The sequence below is a fragment of the Castor canadensis genome, chromosome 5 (genome assembly GCF_047511655.1).
Source record: "Castor canadensis chromosome 5, mCasCan1.hap1v2, whole genome shotgun sequence".
NCBI lineage: Eukaryota > Metazoa > Chordata > Mammalia > Rodentia > Castoridae > Castor > Castor canadensis.
The window spans coordinates 96,656,641-96,676,282 of record NC_133390.1 but is presented as its reverse complement, the minus strand read 5'-3'; the positions used below and the strand labels follow the sequence as shown (position 1 = coordinate 96,676,282).

The window sequence follows — 19,642 nt, the reverse complement described above, 5'->3', positions numbered from 1 at the left end:
GATGTGAGGAAGGCTGTTGAAGTTGTTATTGGTTGCAATGGTTGCTGCTGGTGATGATGGAGAGGAATGGGGGTGTGTGTGTGAATCTGTGTCGGACCTGATAGATATTTGCCCTCATTTTGGCTTTGTTATATCCATTCCTCTTAGGCAGTGGGGTTTGATGTTTTGTGAGGAAAAATGTTGCACAGTAGAGCTTTTTAGCTATTTAGCTACCATGGAAAAGATTCAAAGTCCTTTCCACATTTAGTAATGATAGTACTCTAAAACAAATGTAAGCACATAACAAACAAAAGCAATACACTTTTAACATTATTTTATCATTTGTACTGAAAATTATTTTACTGAAAAAGTAATGCATACAAATAAATAGCTTTTTAGCTATTTAGTGACCATGGAAAAGATTCAAAGTCCTTTCCACATTCAGTAATCATAGTACTCTAAAACAAATGTAAGCACATAACAAACAGAAGCAATACACTTTTAACATTATTTTATTATTTTTATTGAAAATTATTTTACTGAAAAAGTAATGCATACAAATTCCAGTATAAAAGTAGAATAAAAATTCCTTTTTATCCTCCAATTATATTATCAAAAATAGAATAAAAATTAATTCCTTTTCATCCTCCAATTATATTATCAAAAATAGCAGTTTTTCTCTGAGTTTTAAATCTTTTTTTTTTGGTTGTGCGGGGTGCTTAGGGCTTTGCACTTGCTAGGCAGGTGTTCTTGAGCCATGTCCCATGAAAGGCAGGAAGAGAGAGACTGGGGTCCTACAACCCCTTTCAAGAGGACATCACCCAGTGACTAAGGACCACCTTTCTTGTCTGATTTGTAAAAAGTCTACAGCTTCTTGCAAAACCTCTACCCTGGGGACCAAGTCTTCATATATGGACCTTTTGGGAATATTCACCCAAATCATAATGCATATTTAAGTAAATATTCATTAATACAATCATATTGTAAATTATGCTATTTAGGCATAGCAATTAGAGAACATTAGATGAATATACTAACTGTTTTTCTGCAATTTAATTTCCCCAACTCAATTGAGTAGGAAAATTAAACTAGGGGAATTAACATTAAACAGGAAAATGAAATGTTATGTGTTATGATTTAGGAAGATAAAAGTATTTAATGCTCTTTAGGTAGGGTTAAAACAAATGAAGCAACCTTAAACAGGTGAATGAAATATTGACATTTGGTGTGGGGGAAGATACAGGAATGATGACATTCATTTGGTTCTTTTCTGCTGATTTGCCTGTGTTGGTCATTTCCATTTTATCATTTCTTCTCTTGCTCATGAGACCCAACTGGATTTTTAATTAGTTGACTACTCATTATAGAGTACTTTACAAAAAATATCTTCAGTGCTTTATCCTGACTGTTAAAAGTGAGAAGCACAATCCATTCAGAGGTAGTACCTGCTGGCTGTCTGTTTACTGAACATAACTTCTTTATTTATTTGTTTGTTTTTAATGAAATGATAGCACTTAAGTGCAATTTTCTTATTACCACCAAATCCAGGTGTGTTAGTTAGCATTCTGTAGCTGTAACCAAAATACCTGAGAGAATAATTTAAAGGAAAGGACTATTTACATTAGGTCAAAGTTTTTACATTTCAGTCCATGGTCCTTCGCTCAGTCCATGGTGAGGCAGAACATCATGGAGGTGGGAGTATATAGCTGGTGGCAACAGAAAACAAAGAGAAGGGACTGGGAAGCAGGTATAACCTTCAGAGGCATAGCTGTAGTGACCTAATTCCCACAGCTAGAAACCACTTAATAAAGTTTCCACCACTTCCAAAGATACTGCACCAGGTGGGGACACATTAGCCTGCTAGGAGCATTTCATATTGAAACCATTCATTCTGCTCCAGCCCCTAAAGGCTCTTGGCTATCTCGCAATGCAAAATGCACTTAGTCTATCCCCAAGAGTCCCAGCATTAGCAGTTTCAACACTGCTCAAAACTCCCAAGTTCAAAATCTCCTCTGAGACTCAAGGTGAACTCTTAGCTATGAGTCCCTGTAAAATCAAAAATAAGTTAAATTCTCCCAACATGCAATGACACAGATTGAATACTTCCATTTTAGAAAGGGAGGAACGGAATCATAGAAAGGAAGATGGTACCAAACCAAGACTGAAGCCCAGCTGGTCAACCATCAAACCCTGTAGCCCCATGTTTCATACCTAGGGCAGGTAATGATGAGATCTGAGCTCCAACAGACTTGGGCAGTCTGACTGCTATAGCCTTGCTGGTTGCAGCTTGGGAAATTCCCTCACAGACATCCCTAATCTCCTAGGCATTTCTCAATCCAATCAAGTTGACAATCAAGATTAACCATCACTGGTTTTTAAGACAAACTGCAACAACCACTGTGAGGTATGTCTTAAGAGATGGATCCTGGACTGGAGTTATGACTCAAGTGGTGGAGTACCTGCCTGGCAGAAACACTCTCCTGGTTGGCAGGAGAGAGAGAAAGAGAGAGCTGCTGAGAGTAGCTCAAGTACTAGATGCCTGCCTAGCAAGCATGAGGCCCTGAGTTCCAACACCAGTGCAGAAAGAAAAGAAAAGAAAAAGAAAAAAAAAAGGGGGGGATGCTGGTGGTAGATGGCTCAAATGGTAGAGTACCTGCCTCTCAAGTGCAAGACTGGCAAGTGTGCTGGGGAAGGGGAGGAGGGGAGGGAGATGGATCTTTGCTATTTCTCCTGAAATTTTTCTAAGGAGTAGGAGTAGATGATAAAGACAGAGATATTAATTGTTGCATCAATGTTTGAAGCTGAGAATATTATCGATTTCTGCTAGCAAACTGATATTAGGCAGAGCTCTGAAAGGTCTTTTGGCCTTCATGTTCTTAGGATAAACGAGTCACTTTCAGAGATAATGAAAGCGTATGATATGGAAATTTATTTGGTTGGAGCTGCTCTACTCAGAGTGTCTTTCTTTGTGAGATTTGTTGTAACATTTTCATAGTTGTTTTTTTTTTAAAGTACTGTTTTTTTTTTCTCTTTGCAGGTTATTTATCCAACTAAAAAGGCCCCGAAAAAACTGGCTTCTTGGTCCAAGTTAACCAAATCCTTATTAGTTACAGAAACAAAAATTCTGTCATTTTCCTTAAGCTCAAATACTCCCCCTTGGTAGATGGAATAGAGTCCATATTCTAAATTCGTGGACCAACAACTACTTCTAGCACTCTTCATCAGCAGTATAGGATCAGGATAACTTGTGCATTTGTAGATATATTGGACCATTTGTTTGTTTTTCTTTCTGTTCTCTTCTTTTGAAGTTTTTTTGGAACTTTTTTCTAATTCTTGAAATCGGAAGTATATTTGGGAGTAGATGTAATAAAGCCCTGTTTGATGGATGACGAGCTCGCCATTTCTCAAGTGCAAATTGCTCAGGAATGAATATCCTTTCCTTGATGACTCCCAGGATTGCATTTTCTGACCCAAGGATGTTCCATTCTCTGAGCCTGCATGAAGATTAGAGAACAAGTTAACAGAGTTTATAGCAAAGCAAGGAGTTCCCTGGCAACTGTTAGCAGCCCATATTTTTGCTGGGCTTGCAAAGAATTTCTTTCTAATATCAAACTTCCCATTCTTCCAATCTTATGTGGATGACAAATTTCATCATACAGAAATGGGCAGACTCTTGTAAACAGGCCTTGCTTGCCTCATCTGCTATTTCTGTCATACCTGCCCCACTCCCCTCTGAATGGCAGCACAGGTCCCAGTCTTCTTAGATGACAAGTTTCACTCCTTGGTGGAGCTTCTATCCTGAACCCATTCCTTCCTCCCTGCACTGGTGAACACAAACAGAAAAATTTTGAAGGAAATCAAAGAACTGTTATCATTTTTCTTAAGCTCAGAGTTCAAGACTTCTTGCTATTTCTTTGGGACTTTTTGAGTTCGTCCATGGTTTTCCTCAGCTCTCCAGACTGAAAGGTATCATCCAAGCAGAAGGTACTCATAGTCCAAAACTGAGAGGAACAAAGTTTGACAAAGACACCCAGATTTATAAATCCCCAGATCCTTCAATCTTTAACTCTCAAAGATTTTGAATGAAAAAGGGCCCTAAAAATATGATAAATTTTGAATTCATTCATCTCCAGGATTGGTGCAAAACATAGCTTTTGAAGAACTTAGAACAATTGTCAAAATTTGCTGAATAGAAAACAGTAATGCAGTAATAAGAGCATAGCAATTATTCCTGAACAAGAGCTCAGGAATACCAAGATAGTGACTTCCCAGAAAAACAAAACAAAAAAAACAAACATAAAATAACCTTTTGATCTATTTTAACTGATGCCTGAAATTTCTTTCTCTCTCTCTGTTTTTTTTTTTGTTTTTGTTTGGTTTTTTTGGCAGTGCGTGGGTTTTGATCTCAGGGCCTTATGCTTGCTAGGCTTGCACTCTACCACTTGAGCCACTCTGCTAGCCCAATGCCTGAAGTTTCTTTAACTTGGGACACTACCCTTCATAATAATATAGTTGACTACTGAGTACATTACAATGGGCCAGACAATCTGCGTATGTTACTGATCATCATTCCATTTTATGATTATTTCTGCATGTGAAGAAACTGAACCTTGGCTTCCTTAAATAATTTATTGTACACTTGCATCTAGGTGAGGAGGAGCTGGAGTTCCAACTTGAGTGTTTACACCACAGACCCATGGACTGTGTCACAGTGCGATAGTGACACCTCGTTCTACAAAAATGAGACTTCATGTATTTGGTTAACTCCGTGAAACTGACATTTTTGTAAGGGAAAACTGGTCAAATGTTGGCAATTTCCTAATGTTTAATTTTATATAACTGCCACTAGGAGCACCTAGTGATTCACAGTGAAAGTAAATTATTTAGAACCTTGAAAGAAAAGGAAGAGTTGATGCAAGTGGTGGGGGGAGAGGGAAGAGAGAAAAGAGAGAGAAGACAGAGGAGAGGGGAGAGGAGAAGAAGGGGAAAGGGAAAGAGAAGGAGAAGTCCAGATGGGAGCCTGGGTACATCAAAGACAAAATTCTCCCACTTCATATTCTTGTTGAGGCCAGCTGTGCCATGAAAGCTTTTGAGCTACTTTTGTGTAACTTTGCTTTGGGAAACAACTTATTTGAGGCTTAATTATTATAAGAATTTTGTGGATTCCAAGATGGCGGCTAGAGGTAGGAAGCAGAAAGTGACCCTCCTATAGTGAAATCTTGGAGAGACGCTGGAGACACACTTTGCGGGCATAATCACTGAGAAGAGGCATAACTTTGACCCCTCCACACCTCTAGCCAGTGCAGAGAATCTCCACTTCATGTTAAACAGAGAAACAAGGAGGGCCCCCAGGCCGCCAGTCGCGGGCGCCCAGATGGCTTGGGAAGACACGGACCAGGTGAGATTCGCGGTACCATGGTACTCCCACAGACAAGCCTGGGTCAGAGCAGCATAGCCCCCTGGACAGACTGACCTCCACCCGGGGAAAAAAGAGAAACTGAGTAATAAGCAATAAGAGCAATAAAGACACAGGAAAGAGGGTGGGGTACACTGAGTGCTGAAAATTGGGGTAAGGGAATCCTTCCTGGGATTGTAAATAAACAAGCCGGGCGGGCCAGAGAGGCTCTGGTGGGAGCGGAGGTGGGGTGCGTGCCCAGCAACCAGGAGCGGGAAAGCTGGCGAGAGTGGCGGAGGGAGGAAAAGTCCATAGGAGAGGAGGGAAGAACCACTTCCCACATGAACTGTAAATAAACATGGCAGCTGGCAGGAGCAGCAGCACCGCCCAGTAAGCAGGAGCAGGAAAGCTTGTGAAAGTGGTAGTGGAAGGAAAACTTCACGGGGGGGGGGGGGGGGGGAAGATCCACCTCCCACATGAACTGTAAATAAACACCCAGGCCTGAGAACGTGGGTGCAGTGTCACCTTTCCCAGTGCTTGGAAAGGGGAAAGCCTGTAGCAGAGGAGAACTCTGCTACAGGAGAACTCCCACACAGGAGAACGCTGAACAAACAAAGCCTGTGGGGCCAGGTGAGTGCTAAGCTCACCCCTGAGATCTGCATAAATAACGCCTCCAGCAGCAGCAGGCTGACAGCAGCGGGCAGGCAAGCCACAGCCACAGATACCATTCTCAGAACTGTCTCCAGACTCTTTTTTTTTTTTCTCCCTACCTTTGATGAGAGAACAACTGAATTACACTTGCAAGCTGAAAAACTTACTGAAACTGTATTGCATTTGAACTTGGGACACTTGGTGGAGTTGTTTTTTTGTTGTTGTTTTTTTGTTTTTGTGTGTGTGTGTGTGTGTGTGTGTGTGTGTGTGCATGTAGTTTTGTTCTACTTTATGCTTCCCCTTTGATGAGACAACTACAGAACAACATCTGAGGCACCATCTCCAGGATTGGAGACTGAGACGGACACCCAAATTATTAAGACTGAAACTTCATTGCATTTGAACTTGGAGGTTTTTTGGTTTTTTGAGGTTTTTTTAAATTTTCTTTTTTACATTTTATTTTAATTCATTTTTATATAGAGATATTTCTTTCATTTACTTATTTTTTATTTTTATTCTTATCTTTATTTTTTTTATTTTTGATTTTCAATCCTATCTCTGTCCCTCTAATGTCTGTTCAGCTTACTGTCAATTAGTACACTAATGCTCCCTGTTTATACATTTGAAACTTTCTTGTCTGAAACCTTGTTCTGCTTTCTCCCTCTTGTCTGTGTATTTGTTTTCCCCTTTTCTTTAACTTCTTGCTTTCCATCTCAGCTCACCCTTCCATTCTAAATATTACCATTGTTATTATTACAAGCTAGAAAATACTTAATTACACACAGTACAGGGACAGTAACAACACCAAAGACAATGATGGGAAGACAGTAAAAACAGGAAACCAGTTACCCCACAGCAAAAAAATTAGTACAGGAACCAGAGGGGAATGAAGAAAGCAGAAACTCAGATCCACACTCCAACAAAATGAAGATAAACCATGCCAAAGGACCCAATGAAGCCAACAAGAATAATTTAAAAGAAGACATACTACAAGTACTCAATGAGAATTTTATAGAGATGATACTGGATAGGGTCAACCAAAATGTACGGGAGACACTCAAGAAATTCCAAGACAACAAAAATAGAGAATTTGAAAAAGCAAAAGAAGAAATAAAGGAAACCATAGAATCACTGTATAAACACCAAACTGAAAGAGAGAACATGATGAATAAACAGATAAGTGAACTCAGGGCAAAAATAGACAACATTAAAGAGGAAACCATCCAGGATATGGAAAACCTCAGAAAAAAGAACAAAACAGAACTGCAAAACAAAACAGAAGGCCAATCCAGCAGAATAGAACAAACAGAAGACAATCTCAGAACTTGAAGATGAAATGGTAATTAAAGGAAAAACCAAAGAACTATTAATTAAACAACTCAAGACCTGTGAAAAGAATTTGCAAGAAATCACCGACTCCATCAAAAGACCAAACTTGAGAATCATGGGCATTGAAGAAGGAGAAGAGGTGCAAGCGAAGGGAATGCGTAATCTATTCAACAAAATAATAACGGGAAATTTCCCAAATCTAGAGAAAGATATTCCCATACAGATGCAAGAGGCCTCCAGGACACCAAACAGACCAGATCAAAATAGAACTACTTCACGACATATCATCATTAAAACAACAAGTTCAGAAACTAAGGAAAGAATATTGAAGGCTGTAAGAGAGAAAAAACAAGTAACATACAAAGGTAAACCCATCAAAATCACAGCAGACTTCTCAACAGAAACATTAAAAGCAAGAAGAGCATGGGGTGAGATCTTCCGGGCACTGAATGAAAATAACTTCAACCCCAGGATACTCTACCCAGAAAAACTATCATTAAAAATAGATGGAGCAATAAAAGTCGTCCATGATAAGCAGAAACTAAAACAATATGTGACCACAAAGCCACCACTACAAAAGATTATGCACACAGAAAGTGAAACCCAACTTAACCATGAAAAGACAGCCAGCACCAAACCACAGGAAAAGAAAAAGCAAACAGTAGAGAGTAACCTCAACTTAGGTACACAAAATCAAACCTTCAAACAACTAAGACAACTAAATGACAGGAATCACCACATACCTATCAGTACTAACGCTTAATGTTAATGGACTTAATTCACCCATCAAAAGGCACTGCTTGACGAAGTGGATTAAAAAGGAAGATCCAACAATTTGTTACTTACAGGAGACCCATCTCACTGACAGAAATAAGCATAGGCTTAGGATGAAAGGCTGGAAGAAGATTTACCAAGCCAATGGCCCCCGAAAACAGGCAGGAGTAGCAATACTTATCTCTGACAAAGTAGACTTCAAACCTACATTGATCAAATGAGATAAAGAAGGACGTTCCATACTAATAAAAGGGGAAATAGACCAAAAGGAAATAATAATCATCAACCTGTATGCACCCAATGTCAATGCACCCAATTTCATCAAACATACCCTGAAAGACCTAAAAGCATGTATAAACGTCAACACAGTGGTTGTGGGAGACTTTAATACCCCATTATCAATAGATAGGTTGTCCAAACAAAAAATCAACAAAGAAATCCAAGATCTATAATATCCAATAAATGGACCTAGTAGATGTCTACAGAACATTTCATCCAACTCCTACACAATATACATTCTTCTCAGCAGCCCATGGAACCTTCCCCAAAATAGATCATATCCTAGGGCACAAAGCAAGTCTCAGCAAATATAAGAAAATAGAAATAATACTGTGCATACTATCTGATCACAATGCAGTAAAAGTAGAACTCAACAACAAAAGTAAAGACAAAAAACATGCAAACAGCTGGAAACTAAATAACTCATTACTTAATGAAGAATGGATCATCGATGAAATAAAAGAGGAAATTAAAAAGTTCCTGGAAGTCAATGAAAATGAAAACACAACCTACTGGAACCTCTGGGACACAGCTAAGGCAGTCCTGAGAGGAAAGTTTATAGCCATGAGTGCATATATTAAAAAGACTGAAAGATCCCAAATCAATGACCTAATGATACATCTCAAACTCGTAGAAAAACAAGAACAAGCATATCCCAAAACAAATAGAAGGAGAGAAATAATAAAAATAAGAGCTGAAATCAATGAAATAGAAACCAAAAAAACCATACAAAGAATTAATGAAACAAAAAGTTGGTTCTTTGAAAAAATAAACAAGATCAATAGACCCCTGGCAAACCTGACTAAAATGAGGAGAGAAAAAACCCAAATTAGTACAATTAGGAATGCAAAAGGGGAGATAACAACAAACACCATGGAAGTCCAGGAAATCGTCAGAGACTACTTTGAGAACCTATATTCAAATAAATTTGGAAATCTTAAAGAAATGGACAGATTTCTAGATACATATGATCATCCAAAACTGAACCAAGAGGAAATTAATCATCTGAATAGATCTATAACACAAAATGAAATTGAAGCAGCAACCAAGAGTCTCCCCAAAAAGAAAAGTCCAGGGCCTGATGGATTCTCTGCTGAATTCTATCAGACCTTTAAAGAAGAACTGATACCAACCCTCCTTAAACTGTTCCACGAAATAGAAAGGGAAGGAAAACTGCCAAACACATTTTATGAAGCCAGTATTACACTTATCCCAAAACCAGGCAAAGACACCTCCAAAAAGGAGAACTACAGGCCAATCTCCTTAATGAACATTGATGCAAAAATCCTCAACAAACTAATGGCAAACTGAATTCAACAACACATCAAAAAAGATCATTCACCATGACCAAGTAGGCGTCATCCCAGGGATGCAGGGGTGGTTCAACATACGAAAATCAATAAATGTAATAAACCACATTAACAGAAGCAAAGACAAAAACCACTTGATCATCTCAATAGATGCAGAAAAAGCCTTTGATAAGATCCAACATTATTTCATGATAAAAGCTCTAAGAAAACTAGGAATAGAAGGAAAGTACTTCAACATTATAAAAGCTATATATGACATACCTACAGCCAGCATTATACTTAATGGAGAAAAACTGAAACCATTCCCTCTAAAATCAGGAACCAGACAAGGATGCCCACTATCTCCACTCCTCTTCAACATAGTACTGGAATTCCTAGCCAGAGCAATTAGGCAAGAAGAAGGAATAAAAGGAATACAAATAGGTAAAGAAACTGTCAAAATATCCCTATTTGCAGATGACATGATCCTATACCTTAAAGACCCAAAAAACTCTACTCAGAAGCTTCTAGACATCATCAATAGCTACAGCAAGGTAGTAGGATATAAAATCAACATAGAAAAATCATTAGCATTTCTATACACTAACAATGAGCAAACTGAAAAAGAATGTATGAAAACAATTCCTCAAAAAAAATCAAATACCTAGGTGTAAACCTAACAAAAGATGTGAAAGACCTCTACAAGGAAAACTATACACTTCTGAAGAAAGAGATTGAGGAAGACTATAGAAAGTGGAGAGATCTCCCATGCTCATGGATTGGTAGAATCAACATAGTAAAAATTTCAATACTCTCAAAAGTAATCTACATGTTTAATGCAATTCCCATCAAAATCCCAATGACATTCATTAAAGAGATTAAAAAATCTACTGTTAAATTTATATGGAAACACAAGAGACAACGAATAGCCAAGGCAATACTCAGTCAAAAGAACAATGCAGGAGGTAACACAATACCTGACTTCAAACTATATTACAAAGCAATAACAATAAAAACAGCATGGTACTGGCACAAAAACAGACATGAAGACCAGTGGAACAGAATAGAGGACCCAGATATGAAGCCACACAACTATAACCAACTTGTCTTTGACAAAGGAGCTAAAAATATATGATGGAGAAATAGCAGCCTCTTCAACAAAAACTGCTGGGAAAACTGGTTAGCAGTCTGCAAAAAACTGAAACTAGATCCATGTATATCACCCTATACCAAGATTAACTCAAAATGGATCAAGGAACTTAATGTCAGTCCACAAATTCTAAAGTTGATACCAGAAAGAGTAGGAAATACTCTGGAATTAGTAGGTATAGGTAAGAACTTTCTCAACGAAACCCCAGCAGCACAGCAACTAAGAGATAGCATAGATAAATGGGACCTCATAAAGCTAAAAAGCTTCTGTTCATCAAAAGAAATAGTCTCTAAACTGAAGAGAACACCCACAGAGTGGGAGAAAATATTTGCCAGCTACACATCAGACAAAGGACTGATAACCAGAATATATAGGGAACTTAAAAAACTAAATTCTCCCAAAACTAATGAACCAATAAAGAAATGGGCAAGTGAACTAAACAGAACTTTCTCAAAAGAAGAAATTCAAATGGCCAAAAACACATGAAAAAATGCTCACCATCTCTAGCAATAAAGGAAATGTAAATTAAAACCACGCTAAGATTCCACCTCACCCCTGTTAGAATAGCCATCATCAGCAACACCACCAACAACAGGTGTTAGTGAGGATGCGGGAAAAAGGAACCCTCTTACACTGTTGGTGGGAATGTAAACTAGTACAACCACTCTGGAAAAGAATTTGGAGGATACTTAAAAAGCTGGACATTGATCTACCATATGATCCAGCAATACCACTCTTGGGGATATACCCAAAAGACTGTGACACAGGTTACTCCAGAGGCACCTGCACACCCATGTTTATTGCGGCACTATTCACAATAGCCAAGTTATGGAAACAGCCAAGATGCCCCACCACTGACGAATGGATTAAGAAAATGTGGTATCTATACACAATGGAATTTTATGCAGCCGTGAAGAAGAACAAAATGTTATCATTCGCTGGTAAATGGATGGAATTGAAGAACATCATTTTGAGTGAGGTTAGCCTGGCCCAGAAGACCAAAAATTGTATGTTCTCCCTCCTATGTGGACATTAGATCAAGGGCAAACACGACAAGTGGATTGGACTTGGAGCACATGATAAAAGCGAGAGCACACAAGGGAGGGGTGAGGATAGGTAAGACACCTAGAACATTAGCTAGCATTTGTTGCCCTTAACGCAAAGAAACTAAAGCAGATACCTTAAAAGCAACTGAGGCCAACAGGAAAAGGGGACCAGGAACTAGAGAAAAGGTGAGATCAAAAAGAATTAACCTAGAAGGTAACACACACGCATAGGAAATCAATGTGAGTCAATGCCCTGTATAGCTATCCTTATCTCAACCAGCAAAAACCCTTGTTCCTTCCTATTATTTTTTATACTCTCTCTACAACAAAATTAGAAATAAGGGCAAAATAGGTTCTGCTGGGTATTGAGGGGGTGGGGGTAGAGGGAGGGGGTGAAGTGGGTGGTAAGGGAGGGGGTGGGGGCAGGGGGGAGAAATGACCCAAGCCTTGTATGCACATATGAATAATAAAAGAAAAAAAAATTCCTTTTATATAAACACCACTAGTAGAGAAAAGAAGCCTATAAAAAATGTCCCGCTCAACACTATCATTTTTGTGCATTTGCCTCTTTTTAATTGGGGCTTTTGATGGCTGTTTCATGATCATCGCACATTTACTGAATATGTACTGTATGTAAAAGCAAGAAGAGGTAGAACAAAAGATTCAGAGAAAGATTAGGGGCATGCACCATAAACTCTCTCAAGTTCCTTTTTTTTTTCTTTCTTAACATCTCCCAGTACTAGACAGCCTTTTTTGTTTGAGACAAAACAGAAAATCTTGTTTCAGTTAACCAAAATCAAGGCTCATGAGCAAAGTGAGCTTCTGATTCCCCATCTGTAATAATAGTATAGTTAACTGTGATGGATCACATCGATGTCATTAAATTGTTATTTTTTTTATATCCACATCCTTCATCACATTCCTTTATAATTGCCTTCACCCTCTAGTGTCGGACATAGAAATGTAATTTACTTTGGCCAGAGGAATTTTATTAGGCCTGATGATAGCAAAGGTTTGATCTTTGTTTGCCTGGAGGCTTGCTCTCTTCTCTTTCTGTCATTCTCATGTGAAATGCTTACTCAAAGTAGCCTAGTACACCAAAAAGAAGAGAATGGAAGGCATGCAAAACATTATCTGGAGGACTTCTGACTAGAAACCAACACCAAATTAGCCCAAACTATGTCAGCTGACTCTCAGCCCAATCCACAAACCTGTGGGCAAGGAAAAAAAAATCCTTACTATTCCTTACCACTGGCTCTTTGGAATTTCTTGTTGTCTATCTATGGTTAACTAATGTAACAACATATTTTTTAGACAATTAAGATGTTATGTGTAAGGTGAGGGTGCTTCATAAATGATATTTTCTAGAAAAGGTAATGAAGGGAACAACTCAAGAAAGAATGGAAAGCTTTGGCAAAGCACTTTGGCATTCTAAAATTAAAAGATCATCACTTATCACTCATCTCTATCAACGGTATTCTTTGGAAAAATATTAGACTTTTGTGAGGTGTGTTTTCCTCATTTATAAGTTGAGGATGAAAATGGTATATATCTCATAATATTTTAAATATTTTAAATATATTTTAAATATTTAAATATTTGAAAGGTCTAGTGAGATTTTACTTAGCCAAAATGTGGCACATAGCTTTCAATAAATATTGGCTTTTCACAGTGATTACCTTTATTATTGTCATTATTATTGTATTATTAATCAATGATATTTCAGTAAGTACTTTAGGAATAAAGAGAGTGTTCTATTTCAAAAAAAAAAGAATTTTGTAGATAGCCATAGAAATGTTAAAAACATTATTTGAAATAATTCTTCATTTGGCTTCCTTTAAATCAGACTTTTTTTTTTTTTCCAGTACTGGAGATCAAATCCAGGGCCTTGTGCATGCTAGGCAAGTACTCTTGTCACTGACTGCTACATCCGCAACCCTAAGTCATGTTTGTTATTTGTCTTACATGAAACCATGGATAAATTGCTTCCTGAAATGGTCCCGGTTATGTGAGCTGCTATTCTCTGAGGTCTTGTTTCTCTTGCTGGGAAAGAGCTACTTTGTCGTTTTTCTAAAAGAGAGGTGACAAAAAAAATCATCAGCATTTGTCAAATTCTGTTCTCAAAAACACTGCTGTTCCCATCACACATTGGAAGCACCCAGGGCTTCCAAAGTTGATTCTATGGGCTTCATAAAAACAGTCCATATCTTAGTATGACAATCAATCTACTTCAAATTACATTTAATCTGAAAAGTACCTTAGATAGAAAGAATAGCAGTAACATGGATTATAATTTATCAGCATCTTGGAGGTATGGTCCAAATAGAATATAACAAAAGTAAAGATTCTGGCCTCTTTCAAGAAGAGAAAGAAAAAAGAAAACAAAAATTTAAAGACTGTGGATTTGTAATAATCCTGTTGAGTGATGTTCAGTGGGCAAATAACCACGTATTGGCAAATTTCCACTTTGAGTTACTTATAATATAGAAAAAAACTGAAATGGGACCGATTTTTGTCATCTTAATTATCTTTTCTTCTTTACTAGTTACTACGGTTTTTAAAGGAGCAGCAATGCTAACAATTGTCCATGGATGCTACAACTTGTTCCCACAGTCATTCCCACACCCTCCCCTCCACTCCCACAAAAGGAATAGGAATTGACATCAGTCACAATATTCAGTATGTGAGTATATATGTCGCTGATTTACTAGATTACACTAAAAAATAAATTATTGACCAATACCCAAAGTATTTTAGAACAACCTAAAATCCAATAAACTGCTGTCTTTAAAAAAGTCAACTTAAACTTCCCAAGTATGCGTCCATTGATTGTTAAAATAAATTATATTCTTTCAGCAAACATATACTGGCAACAATGAATCACACACACACAAAAAGAATAAAAACTCCCCCAAATATTGGCAAAGACAAGACATTACCCTATGCCTTACAGGGCTACATAGATTAACTGTTGATTCCACTAACCAAGCTCTTAAGGAACTTACATTATTTCATGGAAGATACAAACTCAAACGTGAAAATTTACCTGTGAGAAATAGCAATCAGGGGTACCAGATATGCAGAGGAGGAAAAGATTCTTATTTATTGGGGGAGATGAGATCAGGGAAGGATTTGTGGAGGAAATGGTGCTAAGATCCTTTCAATCACTTAACTCCAATAAACCAAAATGCCCATCATGTCCAGGCACCCTTCTAGGAAGAAGAACAAAGATTATAGACAAATTCAAGGCAGTCAGAGGTGCAAGGATAAATGTTTAAATAAGATGAAGAAGGGCAGGATTGAACTTACAGAGGTGGAAGAGAGACATTGCAAGACAGCTAAAACAGAGGCCAGAAAGCAGATGAACAAAACACTCCTGGGACATGGTCCAAAAGGAGTTCAGTTTCAGGTTTGAGGGAGGAGCCAAAGCATAGAAGATCTGATATTCGGGTAGGAGATTTGTACTATTACAGGACACAGAGAGACTGAAAAGTATTGTTCAGGAAAACAAAGAGACACATGTTGTGCGCTAAGCCCACTTATGTGACAGTAAGGTGTGCTGGATAGAGGGTGAGAGGGCTGGAGGCTAGCAAGCAGGTTGCCAGGTGATTCTAATTGATCAGGATGACAACAGTAGGCCTCCATCTAGACTGGCAGCACGAGGAATCAAAAGAAATGAGATTTCATAGAAGAGGAATCAATAGAAAATGAGAAATCTCTTTAATCTATCTGGTGTTGGTTATAAATTAACATTCATATTATTAATTTTTTAAAAAATGAATGCACTAAAAAAACCAGTAATCTCCTGAAAATGCAACTGAGAAACTTGGTAAAACTGTATGGGGGGAGATGAGGAAGATGGAGAGAGATGAATGATAGATAGATGATAGATGGGTGGAAGGATGGATAGATGAATGGATAGAAAATCAATGCATAGAAGATTCTTCTGAGAAGGTGAAAAAAATTATTCTTTTGGCCCTTCAGTGTTCTTACTTATTCAGATTCTAGAAGACCATGAATAGCGCAAAACCTGTTTTTAAGATTTTTATTGATGTATAATTGTACAAAATAGTTTTTATGACATTTCATGCATATATACAATGTACTCTAATCATCACCCTCTCTAGCCAATTTCCCTCTCCTACAAATCCCCTTCTTCTTCCCAAATAGTCCTTTCTAATTTCATGTCTTTTTAAAAAATTTGGATGTCATACAAGAGAAAAAAAATGTAGTGTTTGTGTTTCTGAGTCTGGCTTATTTTGGTTAACACCAAGATCTCCAGTTCCATCTATTTTCATGCAAGTGACATAATTTCATTCTTTTTTATGAATAAACAATACACCATTGTGTAATATACCACATTTTCCTTATCCATTCAGCTATTGATGGGCACCTAAGCTAATTCCATAACTTGACTATTGTGAATAATGCCATGATAAACATGGGTATACAGTTGTCTCTATTGTATGCTGACTTCAGATTCCTTCAGATATGTACCAGGAGTAGCATAGATAGTTCATATGGTAGTTCTATTTTAAGTTTCTTGAGGAACCTCTATACTAATTTCCATAGTAGCTGCACTAACTTATATTCCTACCAACAATGAATAAAGATTCTTTTTCCTTGCATCCCTGTCAGCCAGTCTTTATTGTTTTGTTTTGTTTTTTAATTTTCTTAATGGTAGCCATTCTGACTAGGGTGAGATAGAATCCCATTGTAGTTTTGATTTGCATTTAAAATGTTAAACATTTAAGAAATGCATTTATTGGCTGTTGTACTTCTCTTGGGAAATATCTCTTCAGTTCATTTTCCCATTTATTGAGTGGATTATTAGTTCTTTGGGTACTTAATTTTTTGAGCTCTTTATGTATTCTGGATATTAATCCCTTCTAGAATGAATATCTAGCAAAGATTTTATCCCATTCTTCAGGCTGTGTTTTTGCTGGGGTTTTTTTGTTGTTTGTTTTTACTGTATTTTTACAGCAATTGTTTCCTTTGCTGTTCAGAAGCTTTTTAATTTGATGCAATTTCATTGTCAATTCTTGCTCTTATTCCCTGAGCTATTGCAGTACCATTGAGGAAGCCGTTGTCTATGCCATATCTTGAAATGTTTTCCCTGTGTTTTTCTCTAGTAGTTTCAGAGATCTTACACTAAGGTCTATCATCCATTTTGAGTTGATTTCTGAACAGGGTGACAGAGAACAATCTAGTTTCAGTCTTCTATATCTGGATATCCAGTTTCCCAGCACCATTTGTGGAAGAGGCTTCCTTTCATGAATTTGCTTGTCATCCTTGTACAGAGGCCATGCTAATCTTTATATCATTCCAATTTTAGTATATGTGCTACCAAAACAAGCATATTAATTAATCAACTGTTAAGGAGGTGTGAAACTTACAGGATACTGGATACCAAAGGTGGTATGGAGATGCATAGTCAATTGCACATTAGCTCACAAGGCTGTGATTTCAAGGTTGATGTCCATTCACCTTTAACCTTGACTATTAAATTACTTATGACTTCCCTGCCCCCAACCCTTAACACTTTGTTTTTAAATATTCAATACCTGAATCTAATTTGCATTTGAGGTCATTGCAAGGATATGGGAAAGCATAGTTTTGAAAGCAAAATTTAAAGAGAGGAAATTTCCTACTGGCTACAGCTAATGCCTCCCTGGAAAGAAACTTGTGAATATATGCATTTGGATGTCATGGATACATTCTAGTGTACAGAGTAGGGGCTGGGATGTGTTCTTCCAACACTGTAAACCATTGTATATCTACTGCAGTCCATGGATATGGCAGGCCTTATCAGAACATGTGGTATGTCAAACATTCTGATTACCTCTCAGATCCCAGGACCAGGTTTTGTATTTCATGTGTAGTACAGGAAAATGGGGGTTGTCAAGTGATGAAGGGATTAAAAAAAAGTTTCTTTCCTGCCAGGCTGCTGTGTATATTTGGCCATTAGGATGGGGAAAGGAGTATTTGCTGAGCCAAATACCAAAAAATTACATTTGCCAAAGAAGCGACAAATTTAATTCAGTAATTTTATTTTCTTAATCATTTATTTAGTCAAAAATATGCATTTAGAATCTTTTGAGTAGAGAGGTGGTTTGGGCACAACATTGTGTATGCACCACATATATCAAATTGTTCACATTGATTTTTTTTTTTAATTTGTTTATTTGAGACTGTGCTTCACCATGTAGTTCAAGCTGGACTTGAACTTACTATGTTCCCTAGGCTGACCTTGAACTTTTGATCTTTCTATCTCAGCCTCTGAAGTGCTGGGATTATAGGCATGTACCACAACACTCAGCAAATCATGTACTTTTAAATGCTTCATTACTTGTTTCATGAATTATAACTCCACAAAAATACACATATACACACAGATTTTTATTATCATATTATTGTTGTAGTGGGAGTGCATTGTGACATTTACAAACATTTACAATAGTGCTTACCATACATCTTAGTTAAATTCACCCCTTCTATCATTCTCCTTTATCCTCTCTACCCCATCCCCATGAAACACTAAAATTACTGCAAGTAAGGAAGTGGGGGAGAAAGTCAGAATGTACTAGGCCTGAGGCACATCAGACAAGTTTCTGTCTTTGCAAGCCTTCGATCTAGAAGGGAAGCAGGCATCACACAGGTAAGACAATAAATAAAAATATAAAGAGATGAATAAGTTGTGATAGAAATAATGGGATGCAGGGGAACTTATCTTAGGAGGGTGTCCAGGAAAGGCCTCCATGACAAGGTGCTGACAAGATGAACCAGGAAGAAATGGGAGAAACCAGAACACAAGAAGCCAGATGGAGGGCTAGAGAAGCCAGCCTGGGCAACAGTGTGGATGGAATAGGCTGCTATCCACAAATAGGAAGCTGAGCATTGGTGGGAACCATAGAATGAGGTCACATACATGCAGGTACAAAGATCATTGGGGAAGGGATGACAGAGCAAGGGGCTTTTGGGTAAGGAAAGCCTTAGTCTGGCTGTGGTCAGAGCAGGAAGATGGGTAAATTGGAGGATCTCATTTTCTTTATTTCCTGTCATGTTCCAGAAAAGACTTAAGATGGCTTCTTTACAACACATTATAAGTAAAAAATAAATAAGGGAAGAAATTGAAGTAAAAGGAAAATTCAAATAGGAAAAAAGAAGATTAAGAAGAAATAAGGTTGTGATCACGTTTGATTCTGAACCTTTCAGCTCTCACGCATGTGTGGAATAGAATCGGTAAGAGGTGAGATGCATGGGAGGGATCAGGCAGGGGAATGGAGAGCTATTCATCCTATCATAAAGTTGATTGTAGCAGATTGAAGTAACACCAAAAAATTATTACCTTGAGCTGTTGGAGTGGATTCCTCAAAGATTCTCAAAGTCATCTGCAAATAATATTGAAAAAAGCTTGTTAAAAGTCCCTAAAAATTTTAACTCACAATGGTATGCTTATACCTCTTCTTGCTGCTGTCTAACAGTCACTTCCACAAAGATATCAACCTGGAAAGTTCTAAGATGTCCAAGCATGGGTTCACATGGGGTAAGGTGGGAGCTGGGGTGAATTTCGAGATGGCTGTCTCTACATTATGATCAAGGGATAGTCCTCGATCTGGAGAAATTCTGTCTCTGGATGAAGTCTTTGAAAGGTCAGACTATGAGCAACACAGAATGAAGGGGCCACCTGCCAAATTAGGTCAGTGGCTGGTGATGTGACAGCCACACCACATCATCCTCTCTGTGAGGG

The 19,642-nt window shown here is 37.8% G+C and overlaps 1 protein-coding gene and 1 non-coding gene across 6 annotated transcripts in view; both read right to left on the bottom strand.

The window, feature by feature from the left end:
* Positions 1–486: 486 nt before the first annotated feature.
* Positions 487–19,642, bottom strand: part of Tnfsf10 (TNF superfamily member 10) — a 34,109-nt gene continuing 14,953 nt past the window's right edge. For 4 of the 5 annotated variants that reach the window (XM_074073765.1, XM_074073767.1, XM_074073768.1 and 1 more), the window contains 3 exons: positions 19,241–19,283; positions 13,858–13,962; positions 487–3,473 (listed from right to left, as the gene is read on the bottom strand). In XM_074073765.1, the coding sequence (XP_073929866.1) occupies positions 3,022–3,473; positions 13,858–13,962; positions 19,241–19,283 (600 nt within the window). In that variant the 3' untranslated portion in view covers positions 487–3,021. Of the gene's footprint in view, positions 3,474–3,696; positions 3,803–13,857; positions 13,963–19,240; positions 19,284–19,642 lie in introns of all 5 variants that reach the window. The other variant, XM_074073766.1, reaches the window with a different exon arrangement.
* LOC141423626 (U6 spliceosomal RNA) lies at positions 17,148–17,251 on the bottom strand. Its single transcript, XR_012448468.1, has one exon. It is a non-coding gene; the product is annotated as a U6 spliceosomal RNA (small nuclear RNA).